General features: G+C 53.1%; 1 protein-coding gene across 2 annotated transcripts in view; it reads right to left on the bottom strand.

Moving 5' to 3' along the window:
• PCSK6 (proprotein convertase subtilisin/kexin type 6) overlaps positions 1-20,024 on the bottom strand; it is a 179,913-nt gene that overhangs the window by 8,188 nt on the left and 151,701 nt on the right. Inside the window, exons 14-20 of one of the 2 annotated variants that reach the window (XM_040642686.1) lie at positions 17,405-17,584; positions 17,197-17,235; positions 11,406-11,508; positions 10,265-10,461; positions 8,620-8,707; positions 5,171-5,274; positions 255-384 (exon numbers count right to left, since the gene is read on the bottom strand). In XM_040642686.1, coding sequence (XP_040498620.1) covers positions 255-384; positions 5,171-5,274; positions 8,620-8,707; positions 10,265-10,461; positions 11,406-11,508; positions 17,197-17,235; positions 17,405-17,584 — 841 coding nt within the window. The remainder of the gene's footprint in view (positions 1-254; positions 385-5,170; positions 5,275-8,619; positions 8,708-10,264; positions 10,462-11,405; positions 11,509-17,196; positions 17,236-17,404; positions 17,585-20,024) is intronic. The other variant, XM_040642687.1, reaches the window with a different exon arrangement.

Below are 20,024 nucleotides of genomic sequence, written 5' to 3'. Positions count from 1 at the left end.
TTTTTTTTTTTTTTCTTAAGATTTATTTATTTGAGAGAGAGCATGAGCAGGGGGAAAGAGAGAGAGCAAGAATCTCAAGCAGACACTCTGCTGAGCATGGAGCCCAACATGAGGCTCGATCTCACCACCCTGAGATCATGACCTGAGCTGAAATCAAGATTAGGACGTTTCACCGACTGAGCCACCCAGGCGCCCCACCCCTTCCCCAGCAATCTTAGTCTGAGCCAGGAAGACCGTGTGAAAGGACTGCATACCTTCGGCACACTTTGTGGGGCAAGCCCGGCATCTCCTCTGGATAGAAACCTTCGCCACAGGCAGGCACGCATTTCCAGTCTTGGAAGTGGAAGTTTGCCGCACAGTGAATACATTCTTCTCTGCTGGGCCCTGGGGGGTGTGGGACAGAAGCAGAGGTCAGGGACCGCCTGCCCGTGACCATGCTTCAGGCCTGCCACAGGGCCCCGGGGATCCGGGGTTTGGTCCGGATGCCCCATGTTCCCCACCGCAGCGAGGGCTCCCAGGTGCCCACCCCGTGTCTGCACCGGGCCATCCTCACCCATGTCCCCATGTCATTGGGTGGATGTGGAGGCATGAGCCAGACCCAGAATAGTTCCTACTGCCTGTGCCGTGTCTGACGGCCCTGACTCCAAATGTTTCCTTGCCAACAGGCCTTGGTCCTACTGCTTTTTGCTAGAGGCAGCCCCGTGTGGCTTGGAGCACTTGAAACGTGGCTGCACCAAGCTCAGAGGTACTGTACGTGCAGAATACATCACACGCTGGATTCCACACACTTAGCATTAAAACAGACTGAAAAAGTGCTTACTTTTTATTCATTATATGTTGAAATGATAATATTTTAGGTACATTGGGTTAAATAAGATATGTTATTATCCTTATTTCTGCCCGTTTCTCTAGGAAATGTAACACTGTATCAACGGCTCACATTTGTGGCTTGCATATGTCTTTCGGGAGGGTGTGGGAAAAGCGAAGGAAGAGATTGGTGGGGATGGTGTGGGCAGGTAGTCAGTGTGGACAACCAGGCCATTTTCGACAGCAGAGAACGAACAACTAAGGGCTTATGGAGGGGGGAGTGGCAACCCCAAGAGACAAAAGCTCAGAATGAGGGACCAAGAGTCAAGAGGGAGAACCTGCAGCTCAACCAAGTGGACTCATCAGCCTGCGGCAGATGTTGGTCTAGAACGAAGAAACCGCTACCATTGTCCATTGATTCATTCATGTACAACCAGTAAGCACTGGAGTCCACTCGGTGCCAGATGTTGCTGAGGAGCACCCGATGGGGCTCAGAGGCAGCAAGATGGCCGCTGGCTGACAGCTTAGGGGACCGAACACGGCAAGAAGTCATCTTAGATGCTTATGGTGCTCACAGTCCCGGTTAAACTTCTTCCTCCGATTTCGCTGTGCTCTTCGCTTGAGGCCTGGCAGCTAAGGCAGTGGTCTCTGACCCTCTTCCTGGAGTAGCTTCTGGACTTAGAAGGGGCCTCTTGGCTGTGTCAAGGGAAGACCCCCTTGCAGACAGGGGTCTGCAGGGTGGTCCCAGCACCCCAGGGCTCAGTGCGCTGGCAGCTGGTTTCATCTCTCAGAACCACAGCTTGAGGCCTGGAAGGGCATTCTGAGCTCATCCAGCATTGTGAGAGGGATGCAGAAGCAGGAACCTTCAGGGTCACAGGGCCTCCATAATGAACAACCGCCCATGCACCCATCGTGTCCATGTGGTATGTCCCCTTCCTTCACCGCAATGCCCCTCAGACGTGCAGGCTTTCTTTCCAGGTTATGTCATTCTAGATGGAAGATTGCTCCTGTGCTTTGGCCACCCCTCCATCATATATCTCCAGGGAGCATCTGGCATTGGCCACTTGGCCCTTGGAAGCCCAGGGCCTCAGGAGCTGTGCGATCCCTGTGGCTGTCCCCGCTGGGGCCTCCCCTGCTGAACTCTGTTACCCACATTCTCCTGCTTCGGTCACTAGGGTCCTTAATGCCTAAGGAGCTTCTGTGGTGGGGAAGAACACTCGTTTGTGTTTGTATAGTTGACCCCTGACCAGCGCAGGGGTTGGGGCACCAACCCCCATGATGTCGAAAATCTGCATACAACTTTGGATTCTCCCCAAAACTTAGCCACTAAGAGCCTACTGCTGGCCAGAAGCCTTTCTGATAACATAAACGGTCAATTGCCACATATTGTGTCAGTGATACGTGTTATATACTGTATTCTTACAATAAAGTCAGCTCGAAAAAATGTTATTAAGAAAATCATAAGGAAGAGAAAATACATTTACTCTACTGTATTTATTGAAAAAAATCAATGTCTAAGTGGACCCATGCAGGTCAAACCCACATTGTTCAAGGCTCAATTGTACTTAGTTAAAAGTTTGACTTACTGAACTTTATTTTATTTTATTTTTTAAAGATTTTATTTACTTGTTGGACAGAGAGAGACACAGCCAGAGAGAGAGGGAACAGAAGCAGGGGGAGTGGGAGAGGAAGAAGCAGGTTCCCAGCAGAGCAGGAAGCGCGAAGCGGGGCTCAATCCCAGGACTCTGGGATCACACCCTGGGCCAAAGGCAGACGCTTAACGACTGAGCCACCCAGGCGCCCCTGACTTACTGAACTTTAAAGCAGTTGAAGGACATTCAGCCGGGAAGAGGCAGAAGTTCTGGAAACGGATGGTGGTGAGGAACAATGTGGATGTACTTAAAGCCACTGAAGGGTACCCTTAAAAACGGTTAAGCTGGTAAACTTGATGATAGGGCTATCTCGCCACAGTAAAAAAGCTGATTAAACACAAATTTTCAGGACCTACTATTTTCACAATTACCACAATCTCTGAACTTTAGAACCCAAAGTGTCTTAAGGATTCTATTAAGTCTTCGCCAGCTTCAGACACTTGAAAAGCAGCTACAGATCCTAACACTAAGAGCAAAATGGGGTTTGCTGACTCGGGACCCAACACATCATTTGTGGGGCCCCACTACAGAGTGAACACGTGGGGTTCTTGTTCCAAATGCAGGGAAAATGCGCCATCAAGGGTACTAACGTACATGCGTTCCTTGCTTCTTCAATCTCTCTCTCCAGCTGTCATGGAGTTTTTACCTGCTATTTCATGCCCTTCTCCCTTGGGCAGAGGCCTGAGGAAGGGATGCCCATGAGTGAGGGCCGACCCTCACGTGGACCTGGGGCACGACCCCTCAACTCGCCGTGCATATGCTTTACTAGCTGCACAGTCCTGACCGACATGCTACACCCCAGCTGGGGACAAGCTGAGCCAGGCACCTCCCCGTCCCACGGGTCCCCTACAGCAACCCCCGGCTATCAGGCAGCCCCAAAGAGGCAAATCCTCTGTACCGGGACTCTGGGCATCTGGACCAGGAATGGGCAAGTGGCTCGTCCAAATGCCCTGGGGCACTGCCAGCCCCGGGTGGAGATAGATACCACCGTGTCCCACCCTGCACTTGTGCCTGGCCACAACCCTGCGCATGGCCAGGCCCCTGCATCAGTGATGGATCACTGAATTGGGGCAGCGAGGGGAAGGCTAGGTGGGCCTGGGGCCTCCAGGGGGTGGGGAGCTGACAGCTGAGAACGGCAACTTCCAACACAGACTCATAACTAACACTGAGCAAAAAACCTCCAGGCAACTGAGAGCACAGAAGTAGGTCCTCTCCCGAGCAGCTGCCAGGGAGTGGATGCGTGTGTCTCAGGAGCTTAGAGAGAAGCCAGGCAGGCAGGCGCATGGAGGAAGGGAGACCCCCCAGACAGCCTTAGCCCTGCACGCCGTTGAATTACATGCCTGAAGTGACAGAGAAGTCAACGGGTTGAGACGAGAGAAACTATGAGCATCTCTACAAAGCTGTTTGCCAACAGGCAGTCTGGGGACATGGAGAAAGAAAAGTAAATTGAATTATTGAAATCAAAAGCGGGGTAAAGGCGCATTTCTGAATTTTATGGATTTGGGTGACTACGAAACTTAAATAAGTGACATCAGCGACGCTCCTTAATCAACCTGGGCTAAACGAGGGGACAAAACAAAGAATAGAAATGAGGGCAAGAAAATAAGAGGGCAATGGTGAGGAAAAACAGCGAACGGCCAGTGGAGGAGAATGCTTCCAAAAGCCGAGCTCCCGCTGCTGTGGGGTTGTCCCAGGAGGGCGTCCCAGGAAGGCACATGCCCTGCAGGCTCGGGGGTGCTGGCCTTGGCCACAGCCCTGCCTCCTCTGGCACGCCCACACCTGGAAAGCACAGCTGATGCCCACATGGGGCTCACAGGGCCACATGGTGCTGGCGGGGGGTGGGGGTGGGGGGGTGGGCTGTGCTGCTCCTGCCAAGTGCAGGGTCAGGAAGAGGGTCAGGAGGCGAGGACAACCTACAGTGCATCCGAGTGCACAGACTCATAATGCACTTCAACATCTAGAGCGAATAACTCTGCAACAGGAAACCCCGTAACACGAACCCATTTTCTGCTCTTCTGCATAAAAACGGTGCCTGGGAGACAGCTGCGCTATCATCTTTGTGGGGAATTGTAATACACATGAAATTGTTTATAGAAGGCTTTTCCTCTTTGAATAAAATGTTCAAAATGAGGGAAGCCCGGTACCAAGAGGGAAGGCTGTGTTTTCAGAAAGCCTCTTTTGCTTCACCACCGTCTCTCTGAGGCTTACAGTCCGGCGTCTCAGGCAGTGCCTTTCCACGGGGCGGGCTGAGCCCCAGGCAGGTGAGCTTCCCGCGGGCCCCTCAGAGCATCGGCTGCCTGGCTGGAAACCCAGGCTGCCTCATGCAAAGTGAGGTCTCACGATGTTTCTTTATTTTGAATTTTCAAAATTGTGAGGAAAGGAACAGAACATGAAATTTACCGTAGTAACCGTTTTTAAGTGTACGGTTCTGTGGCTTGAAACATCCGTGCTGTCGTGAAACCGTCACCGCCATCCATCTCCAGAACTTTTTCAGCTCCCCCAACTGAAACTCTGGACCCATTAAACACTAATTTCCCCCTCTCCCACTCCCTCCCCTGGAAGGGTCCCTGTGATCGAATGTTGCAATACCCCGCAAAGTCCAGGGCGTCTTAGGGTTTTCCTGGCTTCGAGACAGTTTGCCCAGAGTCAGTGACCCAGGTTCCAACCGTCTGGCATAATGGAAGCAAGGCCCCTGCGGGCGATGAACTCACCCACACAGGTTTGGCAGGTGTGATGGCATTCCCCACATTTGATGAGCTCAGAATCAAAGTAGGTGCCCGGTTCACAGTCTGGAATGCAGCTGCCCCGTGCAAAGCTGTTAAAAGAAAAAAAAAAAAAAGGCGTGTTTTCATATCCCTTCCAAAATTCTAATGAAATTACGATCTGCTCTCACTCGCCTCTCATGAGAGGAAAGGAAAGTTGCTAAACCACAGCTCTTTGTGCTGCCTGAGGTTCCAAGCAAATGAAAGCACAGCAAGAGTGATCCTAAGCCGGCGGGAGGCCAGGCAGGAAGAGATGCCCCCGACCTAGAAGCCCAGGCTCCATCCCCTGGGGCTTCGGTCCTGGTGCGAGAGTCCTCAGGCTGTCTCTTGGTCTGTGATGGCTTCTCTTCATCGACAGGAACAAAGTGGAAGCCAAACCCCGAGGGGAGAAAGTGAGCTTGGGTGGGTCACCCCAGTGGCAGGCTGGCTCAGTCTGGTCGGTCCCAGACCCTCCACAAAGTGTGAGCTCTGATGATGTGTGACTCCGGGTGGCGGTGGCCAGACAGGTCCTAAAAGCCTGCCTTGAAACCTTCGGTGCCTCGCAATGAACTGGAAATAAAATCCACTCCTGGGACCTGACAGGCCCTGCCTGATACGGTTCCTGCCTTCCTGTCTCACCTGGTGGGGACCTACCCTACCCTACTCAACGATACAGCCGAGTATGTGGATTCTGGAATTGTCTCTGGAGCTGGACTGCCCACTGTGGGATCCTGCCTCGGCCACGTCCTAGCTGTGCCACCCCGACCCCGGGTAAGCCAGCACGTGCGGTCCCCTCACCTGTCTCCTCTCCTGGTCCTTGAGACAAGCATGGCTCCCGCACTGGAAGGCTGTTTTGAGGACTAAATGAGCAAGACTCGGGAAACACTGCGAAGGTTATCTGGCACACGGTAGTGCGTCTGCTACTAGGATTTCCTCGGCTCGCAAGATTACACTGGGTTCAATGCACACGTCGAATGGGGTCTGCCACCAGGCACAGGGGACAAGCTCTCTGGCATGTTTGCGAGATCCAGAGATTCCTGCGTTTAGTGGGGCGATGTCAGGGGGTCTGGCAGCCTCTCCACACCCACGGCAGATGCCCGCTCAGGGCTCCAGGGCCACCGAGACTGGCAGTTAAATCAGGTCTTCAGTAACTGATGTTCCCCCTCGAACCCTTCCTGCATTTATCCCCTAAAGAGATAGATGGCCACCAGTCGGCAGCTCGGCTGCTCTCACCGCTTTAACGTGACAGCGATGATTTGAAGCCACAGCTTAAAAGGATATTGGGCAATAAAAGGAAGCTTTCTGTGGATTATGGCTGACAATGTTTTCCGAGTTTGCGTGCCGCTCTGAATGCCTGTCGTGGCTGGAACGGCTGCCTCCGTCCGTGGGGCTACTCCTTGGCAGGCATTTTTCCATCCGTGACCCTATTCCTGACCTGAGCAGCTGAACTCCTCTCTCCCACAGGACTCACGGGACCCAGAAACCAGCTCCCTGGGACTCCCCACCCCCATGTTCCCAAGACAGGAGGCAAGTTCTAGTGAGTTGGGCCCACGGAGCCTCCCCACCTCCTCCCCACCACTAACACCTGCCTGGGATTGGTGTCACCAGCTGTGGCCACCAGCTCAATGCCACCTTTCCCTTTGGGGACTTCCTTCCTTGACCACTTCATCCTTCCCCTGCTAATCCTGCCTTGTCCAGACTACAGGTTTACAGGACCACACATGTGATGTGTGACTCTGGGGGTCCTGCTTCCCTTTCCTCTCCCCAGACTCCCGGGAGCTTGGACCATGGAGCCTCTTCTTTCCTGATCTTCTTCTCCCTGATCTGGAAGAGTAAGGACAGGCTAAGGGGAAACTCATGAAGGCAGGGTCATTGCACTTCCTGGGCAAACTGTTTTTCTCCCCAGTGAGTAAAACGGGAGCAATATTATTAACATCCTAGGGGAGCCTGAGTGGCTCAGTCGGTTAAGTGTCTGCCTTCGGCTCAGGTCCTGATCTCAGGGTCTTGGGATCAAGTCCCACTTCATGCTCCCCGCTCAGCAGGGAGCCTGCTTCTCCCTCTGTCCCTCCCCCTCCTCATGCTCTCTCTCTAACAAATAAATACAATCTTTTAAAAAAATAATATCCACGTCCTAAGTTGCTGTGAAGATTTAAATGAGGCACTATTGGTGATAGCACCTGGAACCAGGACTTGTAAAATTTTTCCCATCAGCACCTATTCCAAATACATTCCACTCTACTGGTGAATTCCGCATCTGCAACACCTGGGAGTCTGTTAGGAACGCAGAGCAGCGGGCTCACCTCCGAGCTGCTAGACCAGAATCTGCATTTTAACAGGAGCTCTGGTGATTCCCTGAGCACACTGCAGGGGCGAAGCTCGGCTCTCCCTGACCCTTCCCTTTCTTCCTTAACATGCAGACCCAGGTTCTAGTCCCTGGACTCTGGGAGTGTTCCTAGCATAGTTTCGAATAGAATGTTTTCTAAGCTCTAGACCGTAATTTGGAGGAACAGGTAATATATATTTGGTTGCATTAAATGCGATTTGGTTGCATTCAATGGGCTAAACAAACATTTCAAAATAGTCCAATAAAAAATCATTAATCCAGTGAAATGTTTTTAAAGCAGACATGTGCTGAGCGTGGTGGGAGAGGGAAAACCAGGAATCTAAAAAGCATGCCCTTAGAGCAAGATCCCAGAGCAGGAAGGAGATACCAGAGCTGGGGAAAAAGAGAGAGAACACAGAGAATGGAAAGGAGGAGGGAGGGCTTCACAATGCCCGTCTCCCCTGCCCCCTGCCCCGCCCACCTCGCCCAGACTGGGAGGGTCCCGGGAATGGATGCCATTTCCGGTGCCTAAAAAAACGGGAGCTCTGTTAGAATCCTCACCTTTCCAGCAGGCACCCTGCTTTATATGGTAGGGTTGATTTTTGCTTTCAACAGTTCCCCAAGTACTGCATAAAAGGTAGAGATTTTACCTTTCCCCTAACTTTGTATTTTATTTTATTTTTATTATTTTTTAAAAAGATTTTTACTTATTTATTTGGGGGGGGGGAGAGAGAGAGCGAGCACAAGCAGGCAGAGGGTCAGAGGAAGAGGGAGAAGCAGACTCCCCTCTAAGCAGGGAGCTAGATGCGGGACTCGATCCCAGGACCCTGAGATCATGACCTGAGCCGAAGGCAGACGCTTAACCTTAACCGACTGAGCCTCCCAGGCGCCCCCTAACTTTCTATTTTAAACATCGATCTCGAAGTGGAACTCTGGTTTCTACAGACTCGGAGAATCTTCACCCTGCAGGGCTTTGGGCCTCTGCTTTTATCTTTTAGGAAAAAGTTGCCAAAACTTAGTCAAACCAATGGCAGAAACAAACAACAAAAAAGCATAAACACTCCGCTGTCCTTCAGGTCCGAAGCGAGGTTTTTACCTGAATCCTTCTTTACAGACAGTGCATTTTTCTGGTTCATCAACGCACTTTTTACAGCTTGGGTGGCATTTAAGGCAAGTTTTCTGACCTGGAGAAAAAGAAGATGAGGAGAAGAGAAGGAGAAGAAGAGATGTGAATCAATCCTGGGAAAGAAGACTCTGGCATTTCAAAGCGGGGCTGCTACGACAGCTCGTCCGGTGTCAGCCTCCAGGAGCGATGATGGAGTGATCGAATAGCCAGAGGTCTCGTCCAGACCGCAGGCCCACATGTGGGATCCCAGGTGTCTCTCCTCTCCTTTCTGGAGTAAATTAAAGCCCTTACACAACCTGGAGGCTCTGGAGGGGGGGCCCTTTCCAGAGGAGACACTCTCTGTTTCTGTTTATTTCAAGCAGGACTGAAACCAGTTCCCTGGCTGACTGAGCAGAGATTAATCAGGTTTAAGTCTTTATTTAAAAAAAAAAAAAAGTGACAGGGTTGGAGACCTGTGATAGTGGACTTTATTGAAGACTTGTAGTTACAAAGACTGAGACATAAATCTAGAACGCCCATCACACCTCCTAGGGAAATGCTGGGTCACCACAACCCCCAAGAGCATTTGCCTGGTACGATCACGTCTTTCCTTCTGGTGCCTCATTATCGCCACCTTGCGTCTGGGCCTGGAAGCTCAGGGCTGCTTGCTCCACCTCGGTGCCTCCTCCCCAGGGCCCCCCAGGTGGCATCACATACAGGCAGCAGGTGTTCAGGGAGGACACTGGGTCAATGAGGGTGGCTGATTCTTGCCTTAGGAGCAGGGTGGGGATGAAGGCATCTCCACCCGGAAAACAGGTCTGGCTGGCAGCCCAGGGCAGGTGTTTGCAAAGGCTGTGAAATGCATCTCGCAAGATGATGGGCTATTCCTCTAAAGAGATTCTGGTTATTCAGTGGCATTATATGTCTTTAAGGATTTCCTGGCTCCTTCTCCATGGGAAGAACTGTAATGCCATCGCAGACTGGATCAATGGTCCCTCCTGCATAGCAAGGGCCGCTGTGGGAAGGCTTTGATCTACACAAATCGCCAAGGTCAAAACGGCAGCTTCTTTGAACTTGAGAACTGTCCTCCATCTGTTTAACCCAGACCCTGTCTTTTGCCTCTTATGGGGCAAGGTGTGTTGCTGAAACCCTGGCATGGGTCCTGGGCCCCAGAGCCCCAGAGCCCCACCCACCTGCCTGGGCCTGGTGGAATGGGGGGGCACCTGGTTTCACGGCTCTGAGTTCAAGTCAAACCTGTGCCATCACTAGTTGTGGGCCTTTTGCCGCCTCTCAGCTTCATTTCCCCAGCCGCAAGACCAGGAAAGCATCACCCACCTCTTAGGGGTGTGGTCCCTACTTGTAAAATGTGCCACAAAGACTAACCCATCTCTTCTGAGCCCAATTAACACTGGCCAGTAGGCTCCTCATTGTCTTTGAAGGACTGAAAACCTTCTGCCCATACTTGAATCCCGATTTCAGCTTAGCAGCTTTTCCTGGGAAGGGCTTTGTCCCACTGTCAACCCCCCGGTCCAGAAGCTGGTTCCAGATTCCCTGGGAAAATTCTCCCAGGAGAGGGGACCCCAGCCCAGAGAGGGGGGCTGACTCATCATTCCTACGCACACAGATATGCACTTACTTTCGTCAGCATAAAATCCAGTGGGACAGAAAGTCACACAAGTGTGCATCTCCTGATGGTGATAGAACCCGCGGCGGCAGGACAGGCACTGGACTGGGCTCCTGCCCGAGCAGGTCTCACACCCCTTGTAGCACCGGCGACAGCGTCTTGCTGCTCTGTCCCCAAAGTAGCCCAGAGGGCACACGCTCACGCACTTCCTGTGGAAGCAGGAGGCACAGAGGACCTTTCCAACCCGGCCCACCACCACCCTGGAAGCCCACAGCACTGTTGGGTCCTCTCCAGGGCACCTAGCTGGAGAGGAAATTCTAGCTGGCCCTCACCCCCCAAGTCAGCAAAACTCGGAGGGAAACAAAGGCCTCGGGGGTGAAGGTTAACCCATGTATGCCCATGGACTTGGTGAGCACAGCTGAGAGGTTCCTAAGCACACAGGAGAGGGTCTGGGACTTGGATAAGAACCTGGGAATGCTTGCCTTTCGAAGTCTCCCCAGAGGAGGTGCTTAACGGCACCTGGATGATGGCATTGGACTTTCGGAAGTTTGAGCTCTGGGCAACCTCACCGCTGGTGCCCTTGGGGAGCTAGTGTCACGGGCAGTGAGTAAAGGCAGCAAGCGGCTGACTGCCTTTGCACGGCGCAGGGGGAGTGTGGCTGTGTCTGGGAGCTCGAGGACACCATGCGAGTCATGCCCGTAGCCCTGCAGGGCCACACTGCTGACTGGACACTGGGAGGGTGGGGGGGAGCTCCCCAGGCCTGGCCCGTGGGGCTTTTAGAACAGTACTGGCCTCTAAAATGACATTCGGCTCTAGTTCCCAAGAGGTCAGCCTTGGCATACTCAGTCTGACCCCTTTCTGTTTAACAAAATGGCCTGCAGACAGTTTATAACCACAGACACCGCAATGCCACCACCTGGGATTTCTCTGTCCTGGACATGAATGACTTGCGTGATGAGGATAAGAAGTTATTCAAACTCATACAATTCCACAGTAATCAATCTCAGTGGAATTTCCTTTTTGGGGAGTATTACATGACTTTATAAGTAGGGCGCCAGGCTGTGGGGGGACTCAGCACACAGCCGGAAACAGGTCACCTTGGTGGTACTCTGAGGGGCTTCAGGACATGCCGTGGGAAGCCCCAGCCCATTACCTGCTGGTCTTGACGCTCCCCAAGCTGAAGTGGACACAGTTCAAGCACTGGTCTGCTTTGGGGCCGTCACAGCCCTTGTCACCGCACTCCGGATGGCACAGACCTTAAAGAAACAAGCATTTCCTTTCACCCATAGAGATGCTTTGTCAACCAAAGGCAGTCCCTTAAGACCCTGGGTCAGGACATCCCAGCCTAGGAGGGGTGGGAGAAGATTCCCTAGAGAGTGGTGGGGCTGCTGGGGCTGCACGGCCGGACGCTGGGCTGGACGGAGCATCCACCCCACGGCAATCTGGCTATGCTGAGAGCTGAGCCTGGCCCCAGGTTCCAGCATCAGAGGGTCTGAGGACTCAAATGGCAGCCCGAGGAAAAGAGCCTGAGGTGGGTGGGGACCCAGATGCAAGAGATGAGCAGTGTGCCATGGCAGGAGAGAGGCCGAGAACACCCTTCTTCAGGGCATTCCCCTGCATCAGGGGTCATGATCCCAGGACCAGCCATCTCTCCTGATTCCCAAGGTGAAGGACAAAGCAATGCACTCTGGGGTGTCAAGGGCATGAGGGAAGCTGCTGCCAGGCAGTGATGATCCCACAGGAATTAAGCAGGAAAGGTGGAGGAGAGGATTCCCTACGTGCCTTGGTGGGAACAGGATGGATTTGCAAGCTCAGTGCCATGGGGTGCGGCTGTCCCTCGGTGGGGACAGGGTGGGCACTTTTCTGCAAACCTTTTTGGCTTCCCTCCCTCTCAGCCTCCGCGGTGGGCCACCCCATCTTCCCCCAAGGCCCCCCAAATCCCCGCATTCTGACTCTGGGGCCTGCGTGTCGTTGGAAAAGCGGTGGAGAGAAATGCAGGGAGTTCAGCGGCCCCCAGCCAGCCTCACTCTTGCAGGTCTGCCTTGAGCGTACGCCTTGCGGATGAGCCCTGGAGGAAATGTCTAGTGGCCTCGGGCCCGGGTGGGGCAGGTCCAGAGGACGCGTCCCGTTGACCTAGCCTGAGGAACGTGACCACAGCATGTGGAAGAACAGCACTGTGGTGGGACCCTCCGCCTGCCTTACCCCTGACCCTGTTCCTCCAGCCCTGGCCAATGGCTCCAGAAAACCTCCCCATGTGGGGAGGGGCCCAGCGGGGTATTATGAAGGCTTTTGAGTCTTTAGAAGAAAAAAGCCTTCTGTACGGTTCGAGTTGTTGGAAGGGGTGGGGAGCGAGTTCAGAAGCACAGAAAAGGTGATTTGCTGGCCACCAGCATTTCATGGGGGTGCAGGCAGAGACAAAAGTCCCCATTCTCTGCTGCCCACAATGGGTCTTTGCTGAGGAGCACAAAGCCCTCTTCATTCGTCCTTAAAGGGCCTGCAGACCTTCCTAGTGTCAGACCCGGTTTATTTTGCTTCCCTCCCCGAAGGTTTACTGTTGTTGATATTTCCAAAGTTTTCATTGTGGGTCCCACTGTGAACCCCTTTCAAGGCTGCGTTCATCCCCAGGAGCGCGCTGGGCTGGGCTGGGCTGGGCTGGGCTGGGGAGGGCTCTGGAGTCGGTGCCTCAAGTCTGAGTTCCAGCACTTGGCCTGACGTGCCCAAAGCTTATCACTGAGCCTACCCTCACACCTTCTCCAGCTCCAGACTGTCGGGCTACTTTGCAGTCAATTCTCATTTGATTTGATTCTTGTCCACCTTATTCTAGGCCATTTATGGGCGAGAGCCTCAGAAATCCTTGCTTCCTGCCACATTGTTTTTAATGACCCACTGCGCTGAAGACCCATATGAGTTGGACTACTGGGCTCTGACTTCCCACCCAGCACCCCCTGCAGCGGCCCCAAGGATACATCACCCTAAGGACCACTGCCTTCCGTAGTGATTTCTCCCCCAGAAATCCAAGGGAAGCAGCAGGTCTGTCTCGTTTGATAAAGTAAACAATTTCTTTAGTCTTAAGGAAATTTGGAGGGGACAGGGAGGAGACGGAATAATTTTCCCACTCTTTCCTGGCATGGGAGACAAGAGCTCCAGGAGGCGGGATCTGGTCTAGGGTGTTTACTGCTATATTCCCAGCACCTAGAAAGGCGTTTGGCATAGGGTAGGTACCTAATAAATATTTGCTGAGTGGCTTAAGGGTAAGAGAAGGGATGAAAGAAGAGTGGGTGGAAATTGGGAAACATCCACAAACAGAATGTTCTAGGATGTCCCAAGAGAGGGATAGCCTTGGGAAAGGCCTGGTTCATGGTGTGTGCACTGGACTTCATCCTCTTCCTCCCTCCCGGGGCCTCTCTGTGATGGAGAAGTTAGTCAATAACCTGAAGAGAGTCCCGTGCAAGGCTGGGGTCCACCCAACAGTGAAAGCAGCAAATCCCAACTGGGCATCTAGCTAACCAGCCATGTGCCACCCCCATGAAGATCTTGGTAAGACACTGCCCCAGGCAGGATGCTCAGAGTATCTCTAAGCACCCTCTCGTGTGGCTGCCTACTTGAGTCGTCTCAAAAAGCCCAGTATCAAGGTCACCTCTCGATGAAGTGCTCTTGGATTCAATCTACTTGGCTGGCTGGCTTATTCCACTCACTCCATCACTCCTAAGATTGCACGTGTTTTTTTCAGAATGCTGTAGCACGTTCCCCGGGTGAGCATATATTCCCAAGGCTCCAGATACTAGAGGAGCGTGATTCATGGGCGGACTAGCCCCGGACTCCCATCTACAGGGTGTTAGAATGACATAGGCTTGGGGCGCCTGGGTGGCGCAGTCATTAAGCGTCTGCCTTCGGCTCAGGGCCTGATCCCAGAGTCCAGGGATGGAGCCCCGCATTGGGCTCCCTGCTCCGCTGGGAGCCTGCTTCTTCCTCTCCCACTCCCCCTGCTTGTGTTCCCTCTCTCGCTGGCTGTCTCTCTTTTAAATAAATAAATAAAATCTTAAAAAAAAAAAAAAGAATGACAGAGGCTTATTTGAAATCTCTACCAAATCTTTTGTGAAGAAAATCCAGGAGTAAAAAAGCCCCATAAACAAATGTTAGAATGCAACTTGGGAGATCTAGAAGGCCTTTGTCATCAGGTGGTACTTAGACCAGTTTCTGGAGGAACAGGAGGACTTGCTAAGTGTCGCGATCTTTTCCCTGCTGTTCATGTCATCCAGGAAAGGCATGCTAGAACCTCACCAGCAAACCGCTGGACGTGAGGCAGAAGGCAGGGGCAGCCGTGGTCGACTGCAGACAGGAGGTGCGGACGAGACTAACAGACCCCTTTCACTGCAGGTCCGGTCTTCCCTCCTGACAGCTTGTCACCAGGGCCTCAGCTCTGCCAGGTTAAGCGCTGATGGGCCCTAAGTCTGTGACCCGACACAGTCCTGCACTGGACATGCCACACGTCCTGCATATCAACTCCTCTGTGCCTGTTGAGCTGTCCTGGAACGTGTCTAGGCAAAGGCTTCTGGGGCTCCTGGCTCCCCTCAGTCCTGTGTGGCGACTACATTGTCCCAAGCTATCCTCACAACCTTTTGTCCTTCCCTTGAGGCCACTCTCCTGGAGCAGCCCGAGCTCCTCCCCGTGGCCTGCCACCATCCCAGCTCCCCAGCCCTACTACCTGGGATCACCCAGCACAGCCTCTGAGCACCCCCAGGCCTGCTGAATCTGTTTCTGGGGTGGGGCACTTGACCCAAGCATCAGAGATGGGTCACTGGGGTGGCCTCACTCACTGCCACACCTGGTGTTCTCCAGTGGCCTCCAGCACATGTCCCAGCAGGCAGGCCATCACCTCAGGCTCTCCATCTTCAGTACCTCAGCTGCTCATGTTTCCCTGGCACCTTACCCGGCCATGCGGCTACTGCCCTACCTCCCTGCTGGACCCTCCAGCCTCCCGATCTCCCAGCCCTACCTCTTCCGTTGGATTTCCACACCTTCATTGACCTCAGGAACCCCAGACTCCACCACAACCGTGGATTTCCACTTGTCATGGCCCCGGGGCACTAACTGTGGCCACCTCCTCTGTCCCCGTTCCCAGGGACAATGTTGGCTGAGAATATGGCCGCTGCCCATCTGCATCATGGCTGCCCTCTCCCAGGGCAGCTCTCCTGCCAGCTCCGGTGAGGCACCAGACACCCCGCACAGGAGTGTGGGAGGCTGGACTCTGTCTCTGCCCCGTGCTCGCCTCCTCCCCTTTACCTCTTGTCCCTGGGACAAGCGCTGGTCCTTCATCTCTGCCCCCAGTGCAGTGCTTTCCAGGGCCCCCTGTTGCTGTCTCCTGGGACCACTGCTCCATCAGACTCCCCTACCTCTTCCCGATGCACAGGCCTTCCGTGGAGTCCCACCAGGCTGTGCTCATCATCCCATGCACCTCTGTCTGAGGCCAGCTCTCCGAATTCTTGAGAACCTTCTCCCCCATGGGGCCACCCCTGCAAACTCCTGCTTCAACCCGCCTTACCTCTGCTAAAACTGCTGAAAGCTGATAATAATCATGGGGCCACTTCAAAATCACCCTCTCTTTCCCTGAGCTTCACTGGGGCTGATCTGCTCCTTCACAAGAGGCTTGGATGAGCAGCCCCATCGCACAAGCCCTTGACCGTGGACTCTAACATGGCTGCTCCCTCCCCTCCCCCTCACCCCCCTCCTCTCCCTCCTTCTTCTCCTTCTCCTCCTCCTCTTCTCTCCCACAGCCCTCCACACCACAGCATCCTCCTGATCTCACCCCTCTCTTGCTCTTTCCCTGTCTCTGGCTTTTCCTGCTATGACTGGCCTGCCCGTCCCACTTGCCCCAAGACTGTAGGGACCTTCCCTGAGAGTCAGGAACACATCCTATTCCCACGGCGACGCTCTCTATCCATCTAGGCTGTGCTTGGGGCAGACTAAGTCACTTGGGCTGCAGGGCAGTCCACTTGTGAGATTCCAGGGTAGTGTAAGGTTAGAGTCAGTAGCAGATTTTAAGAAAAAAAAAAATCAGACCTTTATTAATAATTACTGAATCTTGCCACCACTTATAAATCACAGGGGGAAACAGAACAGATTAGTCCATACATAATTCAATGCTCCATGTTAAAGGAACGGTAGAAGAAATTGAAAATTGAATCAACCATAATTTATGCTCAATAGGTATCGGCGGAATTCTCTGTTTTGTTACTTTTCTTTTTTCAGAAGCTATTAGATAACTCAAAACATCAATATCCTTAGATATCACCCATCATTTACCAAGCAGCTGTAATATTTAGCTAAGGAAAATATGCCCAACCAGAAACACTCAGTTTCTCACAAATCACTGTGGGATGGTTCAGAGAGAAAGGAACCTAACATGCTAATCACGACTGTGCCCGGACCAGTGGTTGGAAATATTCTCCAGGCTGCTGTCTCCGTGCAGGGGGCCGGAGGTCCAGAGCCAAGGGTCTCCCCACCGACAATGGTACGGCTGGAGGAAAGGGATTCACACAAGGCATCTTTATTTCCTGTGAGATGCCTAACCTGGTTTTGGTGACATTAGTATCTACTGATGTAAGGTGCTGAGACCTTCTCCTGGGCCATCATCCCAGCTGTCAAGGGTGGTCAAGACTTCCACTGCTACCTCCTTTCCTGGCCATGCTCATTCACCCCAACCCTCCCGGGTCCATTAGGACCCGAATCCTTCCCACCTTCTGGCTATAGGGACAGAAAGTGGATGGACTTGAGAGGGTCAGGAGGCTGAGGCATGAGACGAAGAGATTTTGAGGGTAAGACAGGGCCCCAGGAGGAGGCTCATTAGCCAGGGGGCAAGTCTCAGTTCTGGTTGGGCATATAGAACTTTCTGTTTCCCGGCCTGGGAAGGTTGAAGAATACTTACTGGTTTGAAGCATACTTACTGGTCTGTAAAATATTAGGAGAGCCGTGGGTGGGAGGAGCTGTGTGAGTGCAAATTACCATCATTATTACAACTTCCAGGAAAGAAGGAAGACCCACCGTCATAATCCCCACCTTTGGCCAGGAACGGTCCCACATTTTAAGAGCTGCAGTGGAAAAACAAAACTCAGAGGCTGGCCTGGCCATCTCCTCTGGCTACAAGTTCATTACCTGTGTAGTCCTCCTCGTCCTCAGGAGCCTCGGTCTGGGACGGTGACAGAGCAGCCTTGGGTGGCTCCAATACGGGGGCTGAGAGCTCCAGCATCCGAGAGCGTGACTGATGGGAGCTGAAGGTGTTGTATGGGTGCTCGGCGGTGCCGTACAAGATGAGGCTCCATTCCTTCAATTTCCCTGAAAGGTACCAAGCCCAGAGTCACTGGACAGGCCTGAAACCACCCCCAGAATGCTCTTGAGGTGCCTGGCCCAAGGCTTCCCTCCCTCACAGAAGCGCAAGGTGCAGGGCTCCCACTGCAGGGCTCCGCACCCACCATATCCCTTCCTAGTCACCCGAGGACCAGGGACGCACCATGACCGCCCAGGCCGTGTTCTCTGTCCGCAGGTCTCACTGAAGCTCCCTCAACTGGCCTCCTCCCCTTCTTGGAATATCCAGAGAGCAGATCTGGGGCCTGGCCCTGAGCCTTGCCCCATCTGCTTCCAAACGGGACAGTTGCGTTGCACCAAGAAGACCTGCTATTAGAAGCCCTCACCCCGGACCACGGGAAGGTTGGTCTTGGGCTTCTTCCTGTGTAGCCTGTTCAGGTGGGCAGAGAAGTGCGATGGGGTGACAGTGGTAATGCAACCCCGAATGTCCCTGGAGGCTGGGAGTAGGGAGGACGTCCTCAAAAATGGCAGGACGAATGGCACAGACGCCAGACTATGTCAGGGGAGGTGAGAGGCACGGGGAGGACAGGCTAAACGGAGCATATCCAGCCATGCGCGGAGTGGGGTAGGGAGAAGGGGGGAGGCAGGGACCCCGCCCTGCCGTCCACCTCCACATGGGAATTATGGGCCCTGCTGCTAGGTCTTCCCAGGGTTAAACAGAAGTGAGAAACCTCGACTGCAATTTGCAGGTGAGACCTGCGATGTTAAAAAGCACGTCAGAAGCCAAGTTAGACAGGTGTGGGGGTCAGCCCAGGTGCAGGCCACAGTCTGGGCTTCCCTGCTTTAGTCTTCTATCCCTGAGTGGTCAGAGCAGTGAGCCCACGTGGAGGAGGTCGCTGCTGTCCTTCTTGTGCAAACGAGGGGCCGAGGTGCAGTGTGTCCAGCAGGGGACACACTGCTCATGCTCATAGACTCACTGGGGCTCCAGCCCAACACACAGTCGTCTAGCTGTGAGCCACTTCGAGGAACCCTTGTGACCGGCCACTGGGACACAAGCTGGGGACAGTGGCGTTGCCAGCTCCATGTCTGCGTCAGACAGACACAAATCCCTATCTTCCCTTTATTTTCTACTTTTGGGGTTCTTGGCCATCAGAATGCTTTAGGTGAGGGAAATGACTGCTCTAATTCTTCACTATCGATTTGTGTTTTCATTGTCACTTCTGCTCCTATGATTCCATTCTTGGCTCTGAATGGCAGGCCATCCGTCCTTAGATATCTGTCTGTACACTATTTTCGCAACATGGCAGCTTTGCCAGGATAACTTGATCTTTTGTTTGAATTCCAGGAATAGCTCACTCTTCCAAAATCCCAGAACAGGAGGCTCCTGCTTGCCCACATGCTCCAGAAGCCTTTGGGCTGTAATCCATTCTGTCCGAGGAGCTACGTGGAGGTCAGAGGCAGAACCGGCCTGCACGTACCAGGCCACACTCTGGTGCTGTTCTAAGCAGTGTGTGGTGTTGATCCAGTTACACCATGTGGCCCACAGCCACACTTGAGCCAGCCGAGGTCCCAGGCCCCCCAAAGCCTGCAGCCCTCAAGCTGTCCCAGCTCAGCCCCTGCATCCACGGGGACCTCCCCTGCCTGGCCATGGCTGGAGGATGCAGGATGCGGGTCCTTCAATTTGCAAACACATTCCTAGCTACTTCCTAGGACACCGACTTCCAAAGGGCCTGGTTCGTCTAGGCGCTCCACGGCCATTTCCCTAACGCGTTCCTAACACAGGCCACACAGTTGACAGCACCACGAGAAGTACTTGGCACGGGTGCTAGTTAGGAATTATCATCCATTCTCAACCTCCGAAGACCACATTAGAGCCAGATTTCCAAACCACACAGGAGCCGGGCACGTTAACTACGGGGCAAGGAACTGATTGAGGGGGGAGCGTGAGGACCTCATGATAGAGAGCGAGGCTCTGTAAGCTGTCATTTGAGGCCAGATCTTTTTCCACTCTGTATCATGTCCCCAAAAACACCCATCAAAGGGTGTTGCCACTAAAATTAGATTCGTATTTTCAGATATAGCTTTGGTAGGACAAACAAGAGAGGCCACTCTGAGCTCAGGACCAGCACGCACCCAGCAGAGGGAGAGAGAGTGGAAGGAATTCCAAGAAACCAAGACGGAAGAGCCTAAAAGTTCTCATCACAAGGAAAAAAAAAGAAACCAAAACAGAACAACATTTGTTTTCTTTGTGTGTGTGTGTGTGTGTGTGTGCCTGTATGAGACGATGGATATTAACCAAACTTATGGTGGTAACTTTCAAACGTAGGTAAGTCAGGCCATTATTCTGTACACCAATAAACTCAAACACTGCTGAGTGCCAGTCATATCTCAATAAAGCCGAAAGGAAAAAAAAATTCAAGAAGCCAGCAGCAGGAGCTGCCTTGGAGGGAGGCTGGGGTTCAAGAATAGA

The sequence above is a fragment of the Ursus maritimus genome, unplaced genomic scaffold (assembly GCF_017311325.1).
Source record: "Ursus maritimus isolate PB19 unplaced genomic scaffold, ASM1731132v1 scaffold_27, whole genome shotgun sequence".
Classification (NCBI taxonomy): Eukaryota; Metazoa; Chordata; class Mammalia; order Carnivora; family Ursidae; genus Ursus; species Ursus maritimus.
Note: the sequence above shows the minus strand (reverse complement) of the source record. Positions and strands in the feature narration are given on the sequence as shown.